The 23,207-nt window shown below is 37.1% G+C and overlaps 1 protein-coding gene across 1 annotated transcript in view; it reads left to right on the forward strand.

The window, feature by feature from the left end:
- Positions 1 to 13,526: 13,526 nt before the first annotated feature.
- Positions 13,527 to 23,207, forward strand: part of JMJD6 (Bifunctional arginine demethylase and lysyl-hydroxylase PSR) — a 42,178-nt gene continuing 32,497 nt past the window's right edge. The window contains exons 1-3 of the mRNA XM_081742255.1: positions 13,527 to 13,794; positions 16,385 to 16,590; positions 22,880 to 23,032. Coding sequence (XP_081598381.1) covers positions 13,722 to 13,794; positions 16,385 to 16,590; positions 22,880 to 23,032 — 432 coding nt within the window. The 5' untranslated portion in view covers positions 13,527 to 13,721. The remainder of the gene's footprint in view (positions 13,795 to 16,384; positions 16,591 to 22,879; positions 23,033 to 23,207) is intronic.

A 23,207-nucleotide genomic window follows, 5' to 3' on the forward strand; every position in this document is an offset into this window, starting at 1 on the left:
GTCTCGAAAGCCAAGTTGTAGTGTAAGTCCTATTGCTATTACTACTATTAAAAATATCAATATCCAAGAGTGCCTGAAGTTTTTTTTTTTTTTTCACTTGGTTAGATATACTCACCTCAGGTAAGTAGACAGAAACAAGTGGAAAAGGGAAATGAAGGTCTAGAAAGTAAAACGGTGATAAATTTAAAACGGGTCTTCAGAAGATACTCTCTACAATGCAGTGAGCAGAGAGGGTCGGTAGATCATACTGAGTCGGAGGGTCGTAGTGGGTGGTAGGTCGCAGTGGGTCACGGTGGGTGGTGGGTCACTGTGGGTGGTAGGTCACAGTGGGTCATGGTGGGTGGTGGGTCACAGTGGGTCACGGTGGGTTGACCTACGACCCACTGACCCATTCCATCTCTGCATTCCATGTGAAATCAACCAAGCCCAAAACCTCATGGTGTCAGATTTCGATGAAACTTGGTATACATGTAGGTCCCTAAGAGAGATAATCATGCACCAAATTGTAAACCTGCACACAATTAGGGATGGTATCGAGACGAGACGAGACTTTGTACAGTCTCGGTCTCGTCTCGGTTTAAAAATAGCTGTCTCGGTCTCGTCTCGAATCAAAAATCGCAATCTCGGTCAACAAATGCTTGTCTCGATCTCGGTCTCGGTCTCGTCTCGGTCTCGTCTCGAAAGTCTCGAAATAAATGGGTGAAATTAAAATTGTAAAAATATTATTATTGTAAAGTCTGTCGTTTCTGCTTTTTATTTTTGACCTTATTCTTGACTTAGAATTATAGGATGGTGTACTTCTTCAGAGCTAATTTGCTAGCGCTGATGCCTTCCATGCGTGTGTTCCAGTTTCAATCATAGGGCTTTCGATAAAAGAAGAGAATTAGCTGGGTTGAATGGAAAATGAATGAGAAGGTGTTAGAAATAGTAGCAGTAGGGGAGAAAAGAAGAATTTTAGATGTAATTAAGAGGAGGAAAAGGAACTGCTTGGGACATTGGCTGAGGAGGAACTTTATTATGAGAGACATGCTAGATGATATGGTGGAAAGAAAGAGAGGGAGGGGTAAAGGAGACTGTAGTTAAAGGAAGGCATTAAAACGGAAAATTGCTAAGTCAAGACGAAGAGACTAGCTGTGGACCACCGTATATCGAAGTTTCTGAGTTGCAACAAGTGACCTGCCAATAATGGCAGAATAGTTATGATGATATGTTAGCAATATTGACCAGAAAAATGAGAGAAAAATTAAAATAATAACGATTATAATCAAACCTCTTAATATTTTAATATAATTTGAGTAAAAACTGTAAATGATTCAACTGTCCATGTCTTTTGTCTAATCTCAATTTATACAAATATTTTTGACCTACTGTACAAAAGCATCAAACTCCAACTTATTTGAAATAACAGTACAAAATCATTCACTTGTGAATACAGATTATTAATAATATGATGTTTTATAATGTTATATTGCTCAATCCTCGTGTGTCATATGCCTGAGGAGGCTAAAAGTTATATTAATAAAAAATATTCAACGTATAAGCACCCGCCCATGAAATCGAATTTGTGGTCACATACACAAGTTTTTTGTCAGTCATGAAAATGTTAATACGATATTAATTTTTTGAGCACACATTAAAAATTTCTAACGGATGCTTGATCCTTGGAGCCAAGGCCATACCCTTGTACTCGGCACCTATGGTGTACGGAATTATCGATGTTCAATACTACATTTCTGTTTAGTTATAGAAAAAGAACACTACTAATATGTTTCGAAATGATGTAGTATCTAGTTTTACCGCCACGATTATGCACCGAGGCTAAGAGAGATGATGATGATGAGAAATGGATGAAATTGTGGAATGAAGAAAGTAGGAGGTAGGGATGGTACCGGGACCGAGACGGAGTTTTATATACCGAGACGAGACCGAGACGGACTTTTAAATACCGAGACGAGACCGAGACAGGCCTCTATAACTCGAGACGAGACCGAGACGAGATTTAGGTCAGTCTCGGTTTCGTCTCGAATATTGATATTGATAGATACTTAAATTACCTTCACTCAAAATTTATTTCGTTGCTGTGTTAGATAATATGAGAACGGTTGACTCATGTACAGTGGCGTATTTAGGGGGTGGTTATCGGGCTCAAACCCCTCCCAAAATTGGTCGCGTTGCCACCCAGGTCGGCCCTGCACGGGTTCCCGTGACCCAACTTTAATTTTAAATGGAAGCAAGAGGTGAAATGAAATGAAATGTTTGAGTTTAACGTCCCACGGTTATGCCGGTTAGGCTAAAGGAGACGGTGATTTTGAGTGATGAATGAAATGGTGGAATGAAGAAAGTGGGAGGAAACGGGAGAGCCCCGAGAAAACCCACGCACACGGTGTTTGTCCACCACAAAGTTCACTTGGCGGGGGCTGGGATCGAACCCGGGACCCCAAGCACCAGAGGTGAACGCTCTACCACTGAGCCACCGCGGCCCCTGAAGCAAGAGGTGAGTGGTACCTCGTTCGATAGATCTTGAAAAAACTAAAAAGCGTTGTGGTAAAAGATCTTTCATATCGAGCACTGTATTCAAAATGGCCGCCAAGATATGTTGTCTATATCAGATACAGTAAAATGTGCAGTGCCACTAATATGAAAACGGTTGAACATAAATGAATCGAGCAAAAACTCAAATAGAAAATGTCATGTGGCACATCGATTGATATTGTCGCGGAGCCCAGGGGCCCAGGGCGCAACTTCAAAGTTGTAAATGGAAACATGGGGTGAGTGATACCTCGTTCGACATATCTTTGAAAATAAAGAGTGCTGTTGCAAAAGATTGTTCATATGGGTCACCGTTTTCAAAATGACCACCAAGACATGGTATCTGCATCAGGTAAAACGTCCAGTATCGCTAATATGAAAACACCACAACAAATATTCGAATAGAAAATCACAGAGGGTATTTATCATTCTATAGCTCGGGAATGTTGCAACAGTCGAAAAGATTATTAGAGTGAAAGTGCCATAATGGAAAGGAAGAAATCTAACTCCTAGAAAATTATCGCTCCAACCTCACTCCGTACGTGAGTGAAGTGGGAAGGATCGATGAAATTGCAAATGAGAGCCTTAGTTTTTGCAAATTGTATCTACGAAACAAAGTTATTTGAAATGTGTTTTTATAAGAGATAAATGTCTCTGTAATGGGATAAAGTATGTAAAATTCTTGTTAAATGGTACCTTCCATTTTGATTGCGGGCAATGGTTTGATGTAAAACTGAATCAACTAAAATGCGAAACAAATAAGTCGAACAATGCAATTTTAGAACAATGTTTACGAACGTTGGTTTTGTTCAACACTCCTATGCTTGATATTGGTTCGCTTCTTTTCCTTCTAAATTCTTGAATGTGATAAGTTTCACTGAGATGTCCACAGCTACATTCCGAATAACTTTCAACGGTAATTTCAGTTGTGATCCTTAGTAACGAAACGGTACATACTGATGCAGATATGTCCCAAAAATCTTGCACGCAATGCGTTAAATTATCAGGGGAGAAGAGGCGGGTAAAATGTAGTTAAACTTGAATTTCACCTTATTTTTATTCACCTTATTTCACTTTATTTTCATTCATTATAGTACCAGTCATTTGTACACACAAACGTTTCAGACAAACCATATCTATTTCAAATAAAGGTGAGGTTCTCATTTGAGATTTTACCATTCATTCCCGCTTCACCTACTTACGGACTGAGATCGGAAAGATAATTTTCTATCATTTTCTCTTTTGCATCATGTCAATTATATTTTAATCATCTTTTTCTCCGTTTCATTATACTCGAGCTGTGGAATGATAAATACCCTCTGTGCTTTCCTATACGAGTTTTATTCTGTTCATTTATCTCCAACTATTTTCATATTAGAGGTCTAGTGGTACTGGACGTTTTATCTGATACAGGCACCATGTCTTGGCGGCCATTTTGAAAACGGTGACCCATATGAAAAATCTTTTGCCACAACACTGTTTAGTGTTTCAAGATTTATCCAACGACGTATCACTTGACCCATATTTCGGTTTAAAATTTCTAAGTTTGGCCCCCTTGAAAGGCAGCCCTGGGAGTACTGCGAGAATATTATTCGACGCGCCCCATGCCTTTCCTGTTTCACTTTTTGACTGTTCGTTTATCTCCAACTGTTTTCATATTAGTGGTACTGGACGTTTTATCAGATACAAGCACCATGTCTTGGCGGCCATCTTGAATACGGTGACCGATATGAAAAATCTTTTGCCACAACGCTTTTTGCTTTTTAAATATCTATGGAACGAGGTATTACTCGCCCCATGTTTCCATTTAAAATTTTAAAGTTTGGCCCTGGTATTCCATGAAAGGCGGCCGTAGGAAGCCCCGCGACACCATTCAGTATGCCCCATGGCATTTCCTATTTGAGTTTTTATGCGGTTCATTTATGTTCAACCGTTTTCGAGATATCTCTGTGCAAAAATTAAAATGGGCCATCCTGGATATATATAGCCACGGATCCAGTATATGATCAAGGGAGGCGCTAAACCATGGTTTGCCGCTTTATCCAGTGAAGCCCATTTTATCCAGTGCATAACGTTCAGGGGGCTATAGTCCCTAGAGCCCTCCCCTAGGATCTACGATATATATACATACAGTATATATATATATATACTGAAATTTTGTACCAAGTTGGGAAATTTTTCTTGATACTCTGCAATATCATTAGATAAACAAGCAATGTTGCTAAAACAAAATAAAGTTGTATTTTCTCAAATTTTCTTACGTAAAGTATTACATATTTCTAATTTAGTTATTTAACAAAACCACAATAGCCCATACATTATTTAGTGTAGCTTGGAAACAGTGTTGCCACACTTGGTACAATTGTACCAAATTCAGCCCTTTTTGTCATTCATCGGCCCGTTGGTACCACGCTGGCATTTTCAGCCCCTTTTGTGAAAAAGTTGGTACAATTCTACCCAATTCAGCACCATTTAAGAAATACTTGTCACATTTTCAAAAATGTCAGTAAGACTTTTCCTACATTTCACTTTACTCATGCTGTGTGTTGGACTCTTTAAAAAATGCTGTTGAACATTCATTCAGTGACGTTGTACCGCATAACGCTACGAACTTTGTTTTGAATATTTGTAACTCAAACTACACTGGGAAACAACGCTAGATGGGAGCATCCGCGCCGCGCATGAAGACGAGAAATTTTAGCTTGAAATCTTAAAAAAAAAAAGGAAGAAAAACACATACACGTTGAATCAAGTGTTGAATATTCTGAAGAAGACCAGGGGTGTTCTAGTAAGTATAATTTATGTGTCGTTGCAAAGATTCTATACCAAGTTTGTTCGGGTCCTTCTATTTGGATGTTTTTAAAAAGTAATTTTTAAAAAGAGCACTTTCTTGATTTAGACTCTTGGGAGAGGGAGGGGGGAGTATTCTAGAATTTTACCTCTTTTAGTTTCGTGTTATAGAGCCATATATCACACTGGTATAAAATAATGAATTCGGCCCTTTTTGTTTCAATTTGGTACTATTTTTCAGCCCACTTCAGAGCTAGGACTGTGGCAACGCTGCTTGGAAATCTTTACCTTCCAACGGCATGGACGGTGCAATGCGCATCAACTGTACCTTAGCGTCAAATACTGTGATCATGGCATAATATATTTCGAATGAATGAAGGAACAAAGCTACAAGAAACGGAAAATTTAAATGTTTCTAAAGACTTTCCTTCGAAAACGCGCTGACATATCACGCCTCATCATGCAGATGCTTCCAAAATACTTAAATGCTTATAACGCCATTTACAACAACTGTTATTTCAAATCGTTTCAGAGATACCAAACACATTGGTAGAGATTGTTATACTGCTTAAAATGACGTATTTGTATTAATTTTTTATAATGATTATTGCTTTCCTTTTGTAACAACAACGTATGGCTTCTATAACATTACAACAATAGTTTTTGATGGTTTTAATTACAAGAAGTCGCAGTTACATTATTTTAAGCAGTGTTGCTCACTTAAATAAATTGCTAAATCTTATTCTAAATATGTGCAAATAGATAAACTGCAAAATATTTTAAAATTACTCGTAATTTGTTTCATGGTGCAAGAATGCTTTAAAGAGACGACGTTTTTCATAGTCTTTGGGCTACTTATAATGTTAATGTTTAAGTCTTCGTTCCAGCAATACCTGTAAATGCAAATTGTAACTGAAATTAAATGTAGGCCTAACTGATATATTTTCAGTAACACTAGTTGTTCCCCCTAAAGCCCGTTATAGACGAACAAATATTCCATCATATATTGTATCAAATATTTCATCAAAGTGGAATTTGAACATGTATGATATCAACTTGTATGCAACTTTTGGGTTGGTTACAACATTTGATACAACTGTTCTAAATTAGAACTTGTTCTATTTCTATCCAACATTGTATCAAAGAAAACAAACGAAAATCGCTATGCGGTGGCACTAAAATCGAGTATGTGGACACGGAAAGCAGCTGACATTCTTTTGATGCATACTAGCAGTAATCTGTTTTGTATAACTATAAAATTAAAGAATATTAGGGCTAAGTACCACAGGCGACTTCCCAAAATTGGTGTAGATTGAGAATAATATGTGATTTTTTTTTAAAAAAAAGCAAACCTTTTTTTTTCACTTTTCTTGATTTAAATGATTTCTTAAGACGTTCTGGCATGTTATTACTTTGGCGCATTCTCAGATTATTGCGTACAGATTGACAATATGCCTGTATATGATGTGTCTGGAATGATCATGTGCTATCTTATTATATGTAGTTATTTCTTCACGAAATTAATTCGTAATGCCTTAAAAATTGTTTCTCAAGGTAGGAGTTGCATTCATGAGTGCAGATTCACTTTACGAGGACTTTCTTTAAGGGTCTTCCCTTCAGCGAAATTAAACTACCGCTAATTTTAGTTTTTCTGTAATATCTTCAAAACTAATAAAAATATTCGAAAAGCAGAAAATTAGTGAACTAGACAATACAATTCTGCATGTGATACTTTTACTACAATTCGCCTATCTGCTTTTGGTATGCCGCTTTTTACAGAACACGCAAAAACTGTTAAATCTACCTACAGTTGCAAATCGAAAGCAGATAAATGAGTTGTGATAACGGTATCACACGCAAAATCGTATTGTTTAGTTCACTACGTTTCTGCTTTTCGGATATTTTTATTTGTTTTGAGAATATTGCAGAAAAACTCTAAAATTAGCGGTAGTTTAATTACGCAGTAGTGAAGACCTTTATGGTATAAATACGCATCGAACAAATATCATTTAAAAAGAGACTGTAGGAAAAGCAACTTATGATTGGTGTCCATTAAAAGCGAGGACGATATTTAACCGATTCAGAGCAGGAGCACAGCATGGGACCCACAAGTTAGCACAGGGTTTTGTTCGCGAGAGGCAGAGGCATCAATAACTGAAGATGAGAGCCAAAATGAAGATAGTGCAAAAAACAATGGATGTTGCATAAAATCAAAATAGGTTAGATTGCGTAATATCTTCGCATTTCTAAATATAAATTAGTAGTTTCACACACTGAAAAATTCCTTCGGAATTTAATATCCTACAGAACCTTCGTTAATATGTACTCTCTCATTTTAACTGTAAAACCTAACATTTGGTAACTGTTTAGTAATGGGGGAGCCAACACTAACGAAGACAGAAAACAATTTGCACTGCGAGACTCCAAACCGCCTTTACTCTATAACGCTCGCTCGGGAATACTGTGTGAATTAAATGTTATTAAAATAATCTAACCGAATGTGAATAGAAAATCGCAAAATAGTCAATTAAAAACCTGGCCCCCTAAAGCTAAATAATAGCCTAACATTTTTATGACGGACTATATATTCTTAATCAGTGCTCCAAAGTTACAAAAGTTACTCGAAAATTAACTGTTTTAGACGAAATGTAAGCATCGGACCAATAAATAGAATGTAGATTCATACGTATTTACAGAACAAGAAAGGAACCATGAAAATAAGATTTATTTGGGAATAGCAATAAAGGAGAGAAATGAGACAGAAGTAACTGTGAATAGTCACTCCATTCATTTCTACAACCTTGTTCATTATAGTTACACCAGCAGGTGCCACCATAAAACTCACATACACGTTCATGTAACCTAACAACTGAATCAAGAAATATAAACAATTGAGCAATGGTATTCACCTTTATATTTGATCGTTTATAATGGGTGCGAAAGTTTTACCCAACTTATTTGACCAAATTACCATCAAAGAAAAGTTTGATACAATATTTGATGGAAGAGTTTGACGATGTATAATTGGCTTAAGCCTTAGGCCTGGTGTACACTTTAGATTAAGAGTGTGCTTAATTAAAAGTTCTAATTACACCCAAATTACATTTCACTTGCTTTAGTTTGACCACTGACCACCTGAAACTCGATCTATACTATATAGCTATATGCAATTATTCAACGACTTACACAGTGGTGCCCCCCCTCATGTCCATGACGCACCTTCCCTCAATTATCTATCCGTAGGTGTTCTTCCATGAAAAAAAGAACTTTTCGATTAATTTTTACACCCTCTCAAACACATTTATATAGATTTTTACCCCCCCAAATATTTCAATGACGCAGTTTGCATCATAGCCCCTCCTTGTGGGCACCCCTGACAGTTAGCAATACACAGTGTTCACTTTTGTTTTGTTTTGTTTAAGTTTAACGTCCCACAGTTATGCTAGGGCGTCTAAAGGAGACGTGGAGCTAATGATTATAGAGGAATCCGAACCACTTCGGTCGTTCAACTTTACCCCTACCGGAAATCGAACTCGGGACCACGCAAACCGAAATCAAGAGTGCTATCCGCTAGACCAAATGAGGATCCTCACATTGTGTTGATTTAAATCATTCAGTCAGTGTTGCCAGATCTGAAGATTAAAAAGTAGCGTGTCTGTACTCCGAAAGCAGCGAATTCGAACTATTTGTAGCCCAAATATATAGAAATGAATACTGATGGTGCTAATGAAATAATTTAATATGAGCTGGAAAGTGTGCTGGACGTATTGCAAGAAGAAATTATGATAGACGGACGAAAACAATTCTAGACTGGATACCACGAGACAAAACCAGCCTAGGAAACCTCCTCATACAAGGTGTAACGAAATCAAGAGCCACAAAGGAGTAACCTGGAAAAGAATTGCCCAAGTTAGATAGTTGTGGAGAAGAATTGGAAGGACCTTCATCTAGCAATGGATTGATAATGGTTAATTATGATGATGGTGATCATTTTATTATATCTGGACCCCCGGAGGTAAACTAAACCAAGTCATAATTTCGTAATTTTACAGATGCGAAAAACCGGTTCCTCAACTAAGACTAAATATTTACTTTTACTAGGTAAGGTAGGGTAAAAATGGATCCAAAACTTAATGAAAATCATAGAGCGAAAAACATATTTTTGACTATTCAATCCATCATGTTGCAGCAAAACTACGAAAATTAATACCAAAGAAAACTAGAAAGTTAAGAATGACTTGTTTTGGCGAGGGAGAAAAAATAGATACAGATAACTCGAATTACCTATATACCATGTTTCGCAAGTAATTTTTAATCAATATAAAATTTCAACGTAATGAAGCAAGATTAGTTTTCTGGAATAAAGGTTGCATTCACCGTTGAGAGCTCAGGAATAAGAGTAATCTATGTTACGGCACTGGATATGTGCTTACGTAATGCATTACAACCTTATGAACTTGTATAAGAAACAGAATACACTTAAAAGGAGACGCAAACTATGCGAAACATCGGACTTCGAATCTAACTTGTTTTGTGATCCAACTCGAGACCTCAGATAGCAAAGATGAGTGTAGTAGCTCCCACCACAAGGTTCAGGACGTTCGTGTTATAAAGTGTCAATTAAACACGGAGATGTGAAACGGTAATTAAGCATTTCATCAATTTCAAACAAAATACGTATATTGTAGTAATAATTTACCCTATTTGTTAAGATAATGAACGTTATATTTTGTTTTTAAAATGACAGTCAAAGCAGAATGTATTGAATAATAATTGAGAAATTGTAAAGTTTCAATTTCGGTACGATTAAATACATTCGTGCTGCTATGTGTTGCGTTACCCGTTAGGAGGTATTGAACAATTCTGATTCAAAGGAAGGAAATAAATTACTGTATAGTACTGGAGTTAATTTAATAGAGTTTAATTGTATGCAGTTCTGAGGCTATATGAGACAGTCTATTGCTCAAAGTGAAATATGGGTTCTATTAGGGTTTTAGCGTGATATATCCACTGATCATTGAACCTGGAATACGCGCATGGAAAGTATTAGCACTAGTAAATTAGCTACGAAGAGGTACACGATACCATAATTCTAAGTCAAAATGAAAGGAAAAAATAAGCGGAAACGACAGACTGTACGAGAATAATAGTTTCACTATTTTAATTTCACACTATTTATTTCGAGACTTTCGAGACGAGACCGAGATTAGGTACTCGAGACCGAGACCGAGATCGAGACAAGCATCTGTTGACCGAGACGAGACCGAGACTGTGATTTTTTACTCGAGACGAGACCGAGACCGTTATTTATCAACCGAGACGAGACCGAGACTGCACAAAGTCTCGTCTCGTCTCGTCTCGATACCATCCCTAGTAGGAGGTAACGGGAAAACCCCGATAAAACTAAGTACACAGTCTCTATCCACCAAAAGAGCTCACATGGTGCAAGCTGGGATCGAAGCAGGGACCCCAGCACCAAAGCTGAACGCTCTACCACTGAGCTGGTACTTGTGCAAGACTCTTGGTCTTGGTCTTCGTCTTGTAGGTATGGTCTTGGTCTTGGTATTGTAGTCCTTAGTCTTGGTCTTGGTTTTGCATGCAAGACTCTTTCAAAAATTGCAAGACCAAGACTCTTCTACTCATCACTACCTGTATTACAGCCACCTTAACGGTACCATAGCTATTTACTTGGCTAGGACCCCCCAAATGTATTAATTACATGTATTAGGAGCAAAATTTAGTAATAGCGACTACAACACATCTGTTTTCCCTCGGGCCTAATATGCTGTTAAAGCGGTACTGGAAAGTAAATTTGACGGCATTAGCGTGGTGCCCCTTAGGCGGGGGCCTGATTGGGAGCAATCGGCTTAAGGCCGGCCCTGTATGTGCGCCTTAATTTATGTGGCGAGTAAATGTTGAACAATATATTCCCGTACAGATAAAGTCTTCTGCATATTAATGTTTTTCATATAGGTACAGTAATTCTGTTCGGTTGATTTTTAGGTATTTAACAATGCATAATTACTCCTGAAAATTGGAACTTTTTCCCTCTCCCCTTTGATTTTGAATTAAAACACTCCACTGTATTTCAGAACTGATTGAAATTACGCTTAATCACTTGTGCTAGATTGTGCTGAATTGTGTCATTGGGATTTTTTTTAACCTTTCTTACCGGTAAGACTATGGTGATAAAAAAAAAAAATAATTGGTTATACTTGCTTGACGTTAATGAAAAATTGCCATTAGACCCTACTTGAAACTTGTTCTGTCAGGTCTTCGGCTCGCTGTATACTTTAGGTTAAAATCATCTTTCATTTAAAACTTCTAATTGATTACATTTAACTTCTTTTTGAAAGTTTGCCCACCAATGACTTGCAATTACACCTTAATGCTCAAATCTAAGTATGGTTACGGCCTTTGTCTTAATAATAAACAGCGAAGCACGTTCATATTTAGCATAATCAATATCTGTGGCAAGCAATTAAACTGAAACAATGGAGTTAAGGTTGCAATTAAACCGTCACAATCACGTCACAATATATTGCTTTAGAACAGTGTTTCTCAACTTGGGGGTTGTGACCCTAGGGGGTCGCGAGAGGGTTTCATAGAGGTCGCGAAGATAAGCGAAAGAGATAAATATAATCAGAATCTAATAGCACAATCGTATCGAAATAACTTGGATACTTTGGGATATATTTAGCTGACAGCGATTTTCACTTGATGCAGACGACCATCGGCACTTTCCTTCCCCATATCGGCACTTTTATCATTCAGCTTACTCAAAGAGAGATAAGAGGCCTTATGCAGAGTCGTTTTGACGCATGATTAGTGCCATACTAAAGAGTTCGACTAACATAAATTTCTTGCAGTAGTCAGATTTTTAGCATGATGCTAATCTTACGTCAAAACGACTCTGCATAAGGTGGAAGAATTCTAACTGCACAATCCAGCGCAAACGTAAGTGAAATTTGAAATCAATTTTGAATTGTTTTAAATTATTGCGATTTTCATTTGACTGTCAAGCCAGTATTATCACTTTATTTCGTTTATTATTTATTTCGATTATTAGCACAAATGAAAACTTCTACAGTAGAATCCAGTACAAATGTAGCACAACCGTTTCGAAGTGATTTGAAACGTTTTGAGATATATTTTATGTAACGGTGATTTTTAGCCTACTTGATGTCATCATCTAATTTTCGATTATCATTCAGCTTACTGATAAGACAGATAAGAAATCTGAACGGCAAACTCCAGTACATACGTAGCATAACTCATTTAAGCGTAATTTGAAATTAGATTTTCAGTATATTAAAGGATGGCAATTTTCACTTGACTGGCTAATCAGCATTGCCATTTTATTTTGTTTATTATTTTTTCCGGTTGATAGCATAAACGAATATTTCAATCAGTGGCGTATTTACGATTTTGTTTCGGGGAGGGCTTTGCTAACTTTCGGGGGGGGATTTGCTTGAAAATGTGAAAATTCTGCAAGATATTTCATATACTTTACTATAGTAAGTAAGATTTCGAGGGGGCTTAAGCCCGGAATCCCCCCTAAATACGCCACTGATTTCAACGGCATTATCTAGTAGTACAAATGATTGAGTCTATTTTCGATGTAATTATTACAGTAGCTATTTTGTCTTGACATATATCCAAGAGTAGACTTTTTGACTTATGTTTAATAGAACTTTATTTATTTTTTTTTTTTATAAGGGATTAGCTCCCGAAGGTTAATAATCGAGATTTTCAATATTAATGATACCACTGGGCTCATTCCACGTTGGTCTTCGCAGTTTTTGCAAATCGAAACACAACTAAAATAAGACAATAAGAAAATGTAAGTACAGTACTATGGCATTGTTGGATAGTAAATGCGTGCAGTTTTACTATACGCATCCATAGTATAAGTAAGGGTAGGAGTAGGAGTAGGGGTAGCAGTAGGAGTAGGAACGGGTTAGAAGCCCCGTATGGGTTATATTGGGTTCTGTTCTCGACATAAAATGGGCAAATTAAAGACTTCTCCACATTTTTCTGTGCATGTTACAATCTGTGAATCCGTATAGTAAAACTGTACAAGTAAATGCATATTTTGCTTGTTTTGACTTAAACCATTTCAGTCTTTGTACCAAAGTTTCGTGTATGTTGAGGAAAATTTGGTGTAGTACTAAAAAAAACCTTGAGCTTTTTGCGAGTCTTCGTGCGATATAAACGAACATCAATGGCGGATTGGCTGGGAGTAGTCTGTGTGTGTATCTGGAAGAGTTATGTTTGGTGCCTGAAGGAGAGTGAGAGCTGAGGACGATTTGAGTTTGTTGTTTTGTAAGAAGATTACATTCAATATTTAGAATGTTTTTATCAAGAGCGTAAGTCCGTTTTTAATGTTTTCTGGATTGTAGATGAAAGATCAAGGACCAATGGATCACCGAGCACGAAAAAGAATTCGAGAAGTGAAAAAGAAAGCTCGACCAGGTGAGCTAACAAACGGGAATTTTTGAAAAAATGTCAGTAAGAAATTATTCAATTATTAACTTTACAATAACGTAATGTAGCTTAAGTGTAGTTTTTAGACATACTGAAAGGCATGAAACAATCTAGTTTTCGATGTAAGTATACGTGAAAGTTTCTTCTAACGCTATTTTTCGATGTTAAGTATATGTGAAAGTTTCTTTGAACGCGTGTAGGTGTTCCAAAATTTTTGTTTATTCTGAAAATATGTATGCAGGTGCTTGTTTTAGTGGTTGATTTGGCAAATCTTTATGCAGGCAGCAGAATTTAGGTAATGCAGTTTTGTTTTATTCGTACCAGTACTTTAATTTGAGCATAAATCGTGGGTCAAGGGCTAATATTGATTTCTTTAAGGCGTTAAGTTCCGAATTAAAATCATACTGTGTGCTAGTACTGATGCATGCTATATATAACGGTATATCGTTTACTGGGACTTTCACAAAAGTTGGAGTTGTATTATAAAATACTATTGAAAAGTAATAATCTTATCCACATTGCAGGTCGTTTCCGACGCAATCTAGGCGAATATAAGTGAAGCTACGTCAAAAACGGTATACATTTTTGCAAAGTTTGAGTGGCTAACGCTTTTGCAGTTGGTGGGAGCGGTTGGGTTCTATTCCCGTTTTCTTCGTTCACATCAGGCAAATGTCGGAATAACACTTCGCATAATATCCCAGACTGTTCGTTCCCTCGTCATTCCTTTCTTCTCACTTCTCCGGGCAGTGTGATCACCGAGGGACGTTTTCCCTCGTATGTGATGGTCTAACATGGCCACAGGTTCTGAAGCTCAGAAATCTCATTCTAATCCGTATCTTTTGAGTATTGAAATGATTTCTGTTCTTTCCATAAAGTAAACCTGTGCGCAGGTGATATTTGTGTAAGGATTTAATTCAGATGTAGGGCCTACATATCTTTGCAGCGTATAAGTGCATGGATGAAAGAATGATTAGAAATGAACGAATGAGAGTGAAAACGCAGTTTATGGCCCAATGCATAAATTCATGGGTTATATACTTCTTCCATGAGGAAATCGACCTATGTACACCTGCAGGTATGTTCGGAGTACTTGTTACTTTCCTACAATTCAACCCTGTGGTAAGCTTGCGCGAAGTAGTTCCTTCCGCTTGTCAAATAGTCCTATGTTTATAATCGCTTATGAAAAATAAACACAACTTCAGCTCTCCTTACTATTATCAATCACACAAACGAGCAAATTATTATTTTTTTTTCACGGTAAATTTTCAAAATTTCGCTAGAAACGGACGACCAACTTTGGAACTTAACCCGTTTCGTGTGGATGGTTGCATTCGTAGGGGCAGATTCACGTTAGAAACGCTTAACCGGAAATACAGCGTGCTGATTTCCGTCTTGGGTATCGCGACACCTTAGAGTATTGCATGATAGCATCAAGAGTGATGCTACGACGTTTGATTAGGAGCAATGGGTTGACACATAAATAGAAACGCAATTGTGTTTTATTAAGGCTGTACTTACCAAAAAACACCAAAATTATAGTTCAACTGAAAACGTTTTGACAGTAATTTGTCATCCTCAACACAGACTCTTGCAGAAATCTAACATTGCAAACTATATTACGTTGACTGTTCTTTCTGTATATCATAGCTCATGCAATTCCTGTAGTCTTTTAGCGCAAGTACCTTGTACCTATATACTTCTCTTTTTATTCTCTATGTGAGTAGTATACAGCTACAAGAAAACTTAACGTAAGAATTCTACAGGAGGTACATATCGTGATGTACAAGAGGGATAAATGGGATGTACACTTCTCTCTACAAGCAACATTAGTTTTCTGAAAGAATCTGCTGAGGATGGCAGTAAAGTTTTACCGAAATAGTCACAGTTGAAGTTGAATTTTAATTAATACTGAAAGTGAAAGTGCATCATATTAGATGAATCGGTCATTTCGAAAAGACCATATATTCACCAAAGTAAGTTGGTGAGGAGAAAGAAAAAAAAAACTTTGGATTGCATACTCGACCTGTACAATCGCATCGATGATATTGAGGCAATAGTGTAGGATATGTAACATAATGTGACAAGGCAATTGATCTTTTCACAGGAGATGCGCGTTTCTTCGCGTACGTCTCGACTTTGCACTAAAATGAAAATGTGGTGGGGATGGACATACGGCCGATTCGCAATGATTGATTCAAATCCGGTAGCAATTAGCATAACTTACTTGTACTAGTAGTCGCTTAATCTTATAATACAAACATTGAATCACTGTAAGTCCCCGTTTAATGGAAGTATTTCAGTGATTTACAGTTTATGAAGTTACACATTTGATATATTACATAAATTAGTTCCTTGTATTCAGTTATTTCTTCAGGTGAGATGATAATTGAGCATTAACTTATACAACAGCGAAAATTATTTTCTAAGGTATTGAGGATGGAGACACTGTGTGAAATTTCCTTTAAATGGAGGTTTAAGGTGAATCTTAAGTTGTACTGGTAATCGTTTGTTAATTATTTTAATGTTCCCTTCAAAACTTGTTTTAACTATGAAACTAATCTTCTGTTGTTCTTGTTAGAGCTCAATCAGAAGAATGCGTGGTCAGAGCTAGGATATGCAAATAAGTTCGACCTGTTCACTTCAGTTCAAGACAATGTAGAACGTATTCATGTGAACGATGTGTCGCCAGAGAAGTTTATTGAACACTTTGAGAAACCGTACAAACCTGTTGTGATATGTGGAGTTCAAGACCATTGGAGAGCTAAACATAAGTGGACCTTAGAGGTAAGTATGTCTTACGTTTAATCCCTTACCAAATACTGTTATATCAGTGAGGGAAACCAATACTTTAGCTTAACCTTTTCAGGACGGGCAGGGATTTCAAGAAAATCGTAGACCTTTACTTTGGCGGCCCTAGCACCCCTCCTAATTCTTCCATGGGTATGAATTATACCTTGTTGGAAAGCTTATGAAACAAAGATTCTAGTAAGATAACCTTTGAGGCTACCGTACCCAACCCGTAGAAGAAGAAGAAGAAAGAGAAAAAGTGAAAAAAATATTTTTTTTTTCGAAATTTGTGAGAGTCTGGCAACACTGTTTCTAGTCGTACGCTAGAAAAAATATTCTGGCCTGTAGGCCAGACATTGATAATTATACCAAAAAATGAAGGGCAAAGGTACAATAGATAGGTAAAAAAAGAAATCGGAAGATAGAATCTAGGTGAATCACCCTGTTCCTATTTTCCCGAGAAATTTTCGTCTACCCTTACGTTGGCAGGCTTGGCGACGCCCCTAAATGTCACACATAAACAAACCATACCTCGTTGGAAACCTTATAGAACAGACATTTCAGCAAAGTAACTTTCGTGTCTCTCGGACCAAATTAGTAAAAGAAGAAGAAGACGAAATTTTTTTTTTTCAAAAATACAATTCTTCAGATTTTGTCAGACTGTGGCAACGCTGATATATACCGTACGCAAGCAAAAAAAAAAAAAAAAGTCTCAGATTTACGCCAGACAATGGAAACAATGATATCAAAAAATGAAGGGTTTAGATTCAATAGGAATGGAGGGAAAAATTCTGAACACCGAGCCTACGTAAATCATCCTGTATTTTTTCGATAGATTATGGTATACGCTAACATTGGCAAGTCTGGTGATGCCCCTAATTGTCACAAGCATATCAGCTATACCTCGTTGGAAACCTTATGAGACACCCATTTCAACAGGGTAACTTTCGTGTCTCTCGGACCAAACTAGTAAAAGAAGAAGAAGACGAAAGTCAAAATTTTTGCGCAAAAATCTATTTTTTCCAAATTTGTCCGACTATGGTAACACTGGTATTTGTCGTACGCAAGGAAAAAAATTCTCACATTTACTCCCGTTATTGTGAACAATTGTGCAAAAAATAAATCGGGTAAGTGCAGTAGGAATGCACTCTTACTAACGGCAGAGAATAAACTCGCATTGGTTCACCTAACATTGTTCGTCGCAAGATCATTGCTTTTCTTTCCTTTTACTTCGTCAGGAAGATTTTTTTCTAAAACTAAATAACTTGTCAAAGGAGGGAGTTGAAAGACCCTTAGATTCAACTGATAGCTGACTTTGACCAGGCTAAAAATAGAACGGTGCGTTCTGAGGTGATAACTGTTTTCCTTTCGCTCTCTCTCTCTCTCTCTCTCTCTCTCTCTCTCTCTCTCTCTCTCTCTCTCTCTCTCTCTCTCTCTCTCTCTCTCTCTCTCTCTCTCTCTCTCTTTTTCTGTGTGTGTGTGTCTGTCTGTTCAATAAGTTATCTTGTTGGAATGTCTGTTCTATAAGCTTTTCAACGAGGTATAGCTGATATGTTTTTGACAATTAGGAGCGTGGCCAAGTCTGCCAATGTTAGCTTATACCACAATCTCTCGAAAACATACAGGATGATTCACGTAGGTCGGCGTTCCGAATTTTTTTTCTTCACTCCTATTCCACCTAAACCCTTCATTTTTCTACATCGTTGTTTCCAATGTCTGGCGCAAATGTGAGAATTATTTTCCTTGCGTACGACAAATAACAGCGTTGCGAAAGCCCGACAAATTTCGAAAAATTTGATTTTCCACCCAAAATTTTGACTTTCGTCGTCGTCGTCTTTTACTGGTTTGGCCCAAGACACACAAAAGTTACCTTGTTCAAATGTTTGTTCCATAAGCTTTCCAACGAGGCATAGCTGATATGCCTGTGACAATTAGGAGCGTGGCCAAGCCTGCCGATATTAGCGTATACCACAATCTATCGAAAAAAATAGAGGATGATTCACGTAGGTTCGAAGTTCCGAATTTTTTTCTTCACTCCTATTGTACTTACACCATTCATTTTTTTATATCGTCGTTCCCAATGTCTGGCGTAAATGTGAGATTTTTTTTTCCTTGCGTACGAAAAATAACAGCGTTGCCATAGTCCGAAAAATTTGATTTTCCACCCAAAATTTTGACTTTCGTCGTCTTCTTTTACTGGTTTGGCTCGAGACACACAAAAGTTACATTGCTGGAATGGCTGATCTATAAGGTTTTCAACGAGGTATTGTTTGTGTGTCTGTGATAATTAGGAATGTCGCTAGGGCTGTCAACGTTAGAGTACATTACAGTGGATATTGAATAAAATACAGGATGTGTCACGTAGGTGTGGGGTTCTGAATTTCTTTTTCCATTTGTATTGAACCGATGGGTTTGACTTTTGTGTATCATTGTCCCAAATATCTGTCGTAAATGTGAGAGTTTTTTTTCTTGCGTACGATGAATAACAATGTTGCCAGAGTTCCTCAAATTTGAAATATATTTTTTTTGTCTTTATAAGAAAATATACAATAAGGAAAAGGGAAATTCACTACCCCTCCTATTCACCCCTCTCAAGCCCAAAAGTCATGGACTGGGTATGGCTAGTTAGTATGTTCATTTGTCTCTATGGATGCCATTTTTTATCCTTGTAGCTCCATCAGGGGGGATACCTCCCCCCAAATTCTGAAGGGAGAGAGGGAAAACTATAAACACCCAACTTTGCCCCCCTCCCCCTTCACGGCGGGACCCATTACATGAATGATATACACAGGATTAGAAAGTCCCATCCTTTCTGAAGAGATACATATCAAAATCATATCTCTAGGTTTATTAGGAGCTGAGCTAGAGAGGTTTGAATTGCTGGCTCAAGGGTTGAGCCGTTCGTCCTGAAAAGGTTAAGGTCAATCATCATTCATTACTGGTTACTGAGTTTTGTGAATAATGCGTAGACATGAGAAAAACAAAGGAAAATAGTGAAGTAAGTTGGCAATATTTAAAATATGTTATTAGATAAACGAATAGATATAGATAATTTCAGATCTTTTTTAGAGGCCAGAAATTGAGAGTACTCTGACATCGTAACTCTCAAGTCCTGAAATTTCAATGGTATATGGAAGATCTTAAAAATAGCTCTTATCTCCGGGTATATTAGCATCAAATATAAACAAATATACTTATTCTAAAATTAAGTGGCATAATTGTGTTTTTGAAATTGAAAAGGCGCAAAGAGAAGTAGTTTGTTATTTTTAAAAGAAATATTGTATGTTTTAGTGGTGATGAAGAGAAAACAGGTAAATTTTAAGAAAAAATTACTTTATACAAAATATATTTCGATTGATGTTTGTCCTTAACGCCAGTTTTCAAATCGGTTGATAATGATTGTGGATTTATACTGGTGTATGATTATCAAGGGAGCGGTACCTTACTTTTCTGAGCTAGTGGTTCCAGGTTCAATTTCCGCTCTGAGATCATTAAAATTTGAATACATTACGGTACGTAGTTCGGATTCCAACTTCAACAAACAAACGAACTAAGAGAACAATGGAGTATACTTGTTTATATCAGGTATTGTGATTCTTAGAGTGGATCGCATGTAGTTAATTTAATAGTATTTTAACCAAGTATTTAACAGTCTATTTTCTAAAGTTGTAAGATCGTTATTTCTTTACTAACAAAAAATTTAGATGAAAATGGATAGCCAGCGTAACAAAGTCTTATAGAACTCGATGGTTCAGCGGAGCGGACACAAAAGTATCAGCATTTAGTCGAGTCTAAGGTTTTCTTTATGTTACCCTTACATTCGAGCTATGACGACTTGTGTCAAAACCTATTTCGATCTCTGGCCACGCATGTTTGTGGTGGGCAGCATAATTTCCGTAAGTTTTCTTGGGTTCTCCCGTTTCCTCCCCCATTTTTATTCTATCAGTTATTTCATAATCATTTGCTTTCGTGGGGGACATGGTGGCTCAATGGTAGAGCGCTTACCTCTGGCCCATGGGGTCCTTGGTTCGATCCCCGTCCAAGTAAGTTTGTGGTGGACAGCGTCGTGCTCGTGGGTTTTCTCGGAATACTCCCACTTCCTTATTCCATCATCATTCACTTCCTTTAATCGCAGGGTGTCTACTGATACTGGAAATACTGGAAAAATCATGATATTTGCCAACAATACTTTTTTGTAATTATTTTAATAGTCTTAGAAACAATTTTGTATCCATTAAAATTGTAAATTTTTCCAAAGCATAATTGGGCCGCGATGGCTCAGTGGTACAGCGTTCACGTCTGGTGCTTGGGGGTCCCGGGGTCGATCTCAGCCCCAACCAAGTGAACTTTGTGGTGGACAAACACCGTGCGCGTGGGTTTTTTCGGGGTTCTCCCGTTTCCTCCCACTTTCTTCATTCCACCATTTCATTCATCACTCATCATCACCGTCTGCTTTAGCCTCACCGGCATAACCGTGGGACGTAAAACTCAAAGATTTCATTTCATTTTCCAAAGCATAGTTGTACACATTAGAAATTAGACATTTAAAGCAATGGGTCGATTGAAGAGCTGTGAGGGGAGTTGGGAGGCTATTTAAAAAACGTTAAAAAATCATTGTATTTAAAAAATAAAGGCTAACTAAATTTATTAAAAATAAAATGGATTTCTTTTGATGGTAAAACAATTAGAAACCTGAAATTATCAAGAGTGTGATTATTCCTAAAGAACTTTAAAAAATCATTATATTAGGTACTGGAATTTTGCTGATAGTTATACAGAATATACTAGAAATTTGAAAATGAAACTCAGTAGACACCCTGAATCGTCTCCCTTAGGATAAAGGGCATAATCGTAGAATGTCAAACTTCAGGATTTCATTTTATTCACTTCTATTAATCGGTACTTAGTGGCTGTGTGATAGTGTTCACATCTGTTGCGTTGGGATCCTAGTTCAGTCTCAGCCAAGTAGGTTTTCTAGTGGGCGAATACCAATGGGTGTTTTCTCGGAGTTCTCCCGTTTCCTCTGAATTTCTTCATTCCATCATTTCATTCATTTTCATCATTGCCGTCTCCCTCAGCCTCCTTGCATAGCGTGGGACGTTAAACTAAATTTAAAAGAGCTGTAACTAGTCATCCTCTTCTGTAGTCTAAATGGTATAACCGTGGGATATAAAACTAAAAAAAAAAAAAAATATTTGATTCATTTCGTGATATAAGTACAGGGAAAATTATTGATAACGAATTGGAGCAGACTTGGACCACTATTCCCAGTTTCCTGGGCGGTTTCTCGCGTATTCAACCACCAGCGTCATGCCAGTTTTTCTTGTTTGATGCTTTATTTCTCAGATTTCTAGTCGTTTGTGTCCCGGTTAGTCCAACGTCTAGATTTTTCTGTATAGTTATATCGTTGTATTGTGTAATCACAATTAAAAATGTTTGTACATATCGTACAGAATAATAGCCACTAACTTTTATACATGCCGTATGTCAAACATCCTTTGTTAAAATACGTATGCTACTTAGTATATTCTATCTTGGGTATCCAGCTAAGTGATTATAAGTAAATATACATCATCATGTCAATAATTTGCGAACGAGTTGAGCAATTCGAGTACAGTTTTCAGCATTTAACAAAGAACTAAGTTTTCTATTCTACATTTTGCTACTCCACTAAAAAATAAAATAACCCTCCGTGGTCACACTGGGGTCTGACAGACCCCAGAGAAATTACTTTTAGTTCTGATTCTTTTTCCTGTTGTTTTTTGAAACCTTTCTCGTCCATGTACATTCAATTGACAACACGACCTGTTGTTACGGCTGGTACGCTGCGTCTATCACAGAATAGTAAAAAGAAAGAAAAAAATATTTAAAACATTAAATAAGACGAAAAAGTTTCTGGGGTCCGTTGGACACCAGTATGACTTCCGTGTCACTTAAAATAAGTGTGACTACGGAAGGATAATAGTGAAAAAATGTATTAACGTTTTTATTTATTAGTATAATTATTTAATTACCTTGTATTCTAACCTCTAGTAAACACCTATCCTACTTAAGTTTTGACTGTCGACAGCTGTCAGCGAAAATTCGATTTTCAGTAAGGTTTTTTGCACAGTCTGTAGTAATTAGGAGAAAGTGAGTACCCATTGAGTTTGTTGGTAAAGTTTGCTCTTGAATCTATATAATAATTTGGAGAAGAGGAGTACACACTACACAGTGAGTTTATTGATAAATATTGCTCTTCAAACAGTGTACATTATAATGTGTTTTCTCCATTTTATATTTCCAGAGGCTAGCGAAGAAATATCGGAATCAGAAGTTCAAATGCGGAGAGGACAACGAAGGATACAGTGTCAAAATGAAAATGAAGTATTATATTCAGTATATGATGACTACACAAGATGATAGTCCCCTGTATATATTTGACAGCAGTTTTGGTGAGGTACTTTCGTGGTCATACGACAGTCCTATGTATAACCTAAGTTACTGTATTCATATATTTAGTTTGCAGTAAAATTACTCGACAGATATATATATGTGATGCATTTGTGAATGCAGGGCTATGGACAAGTAGTATAGTGAACTTGCGAGAAGTGGATTTCGTGATGTATATTTTA

Source organism: Thermobia domestica, chromosome 16 (assembly GCF_964235325.1).
Source record: "Thermobia domestica chromosome 16, izTheDome1.hap1.1, whole genome shotgun sequence".
NCBI lineage: Eukaryota > Metazoa > Arthropoda > Insecta > Zygentoma > Lepismatidae > Thermobia > Thermobia domestica.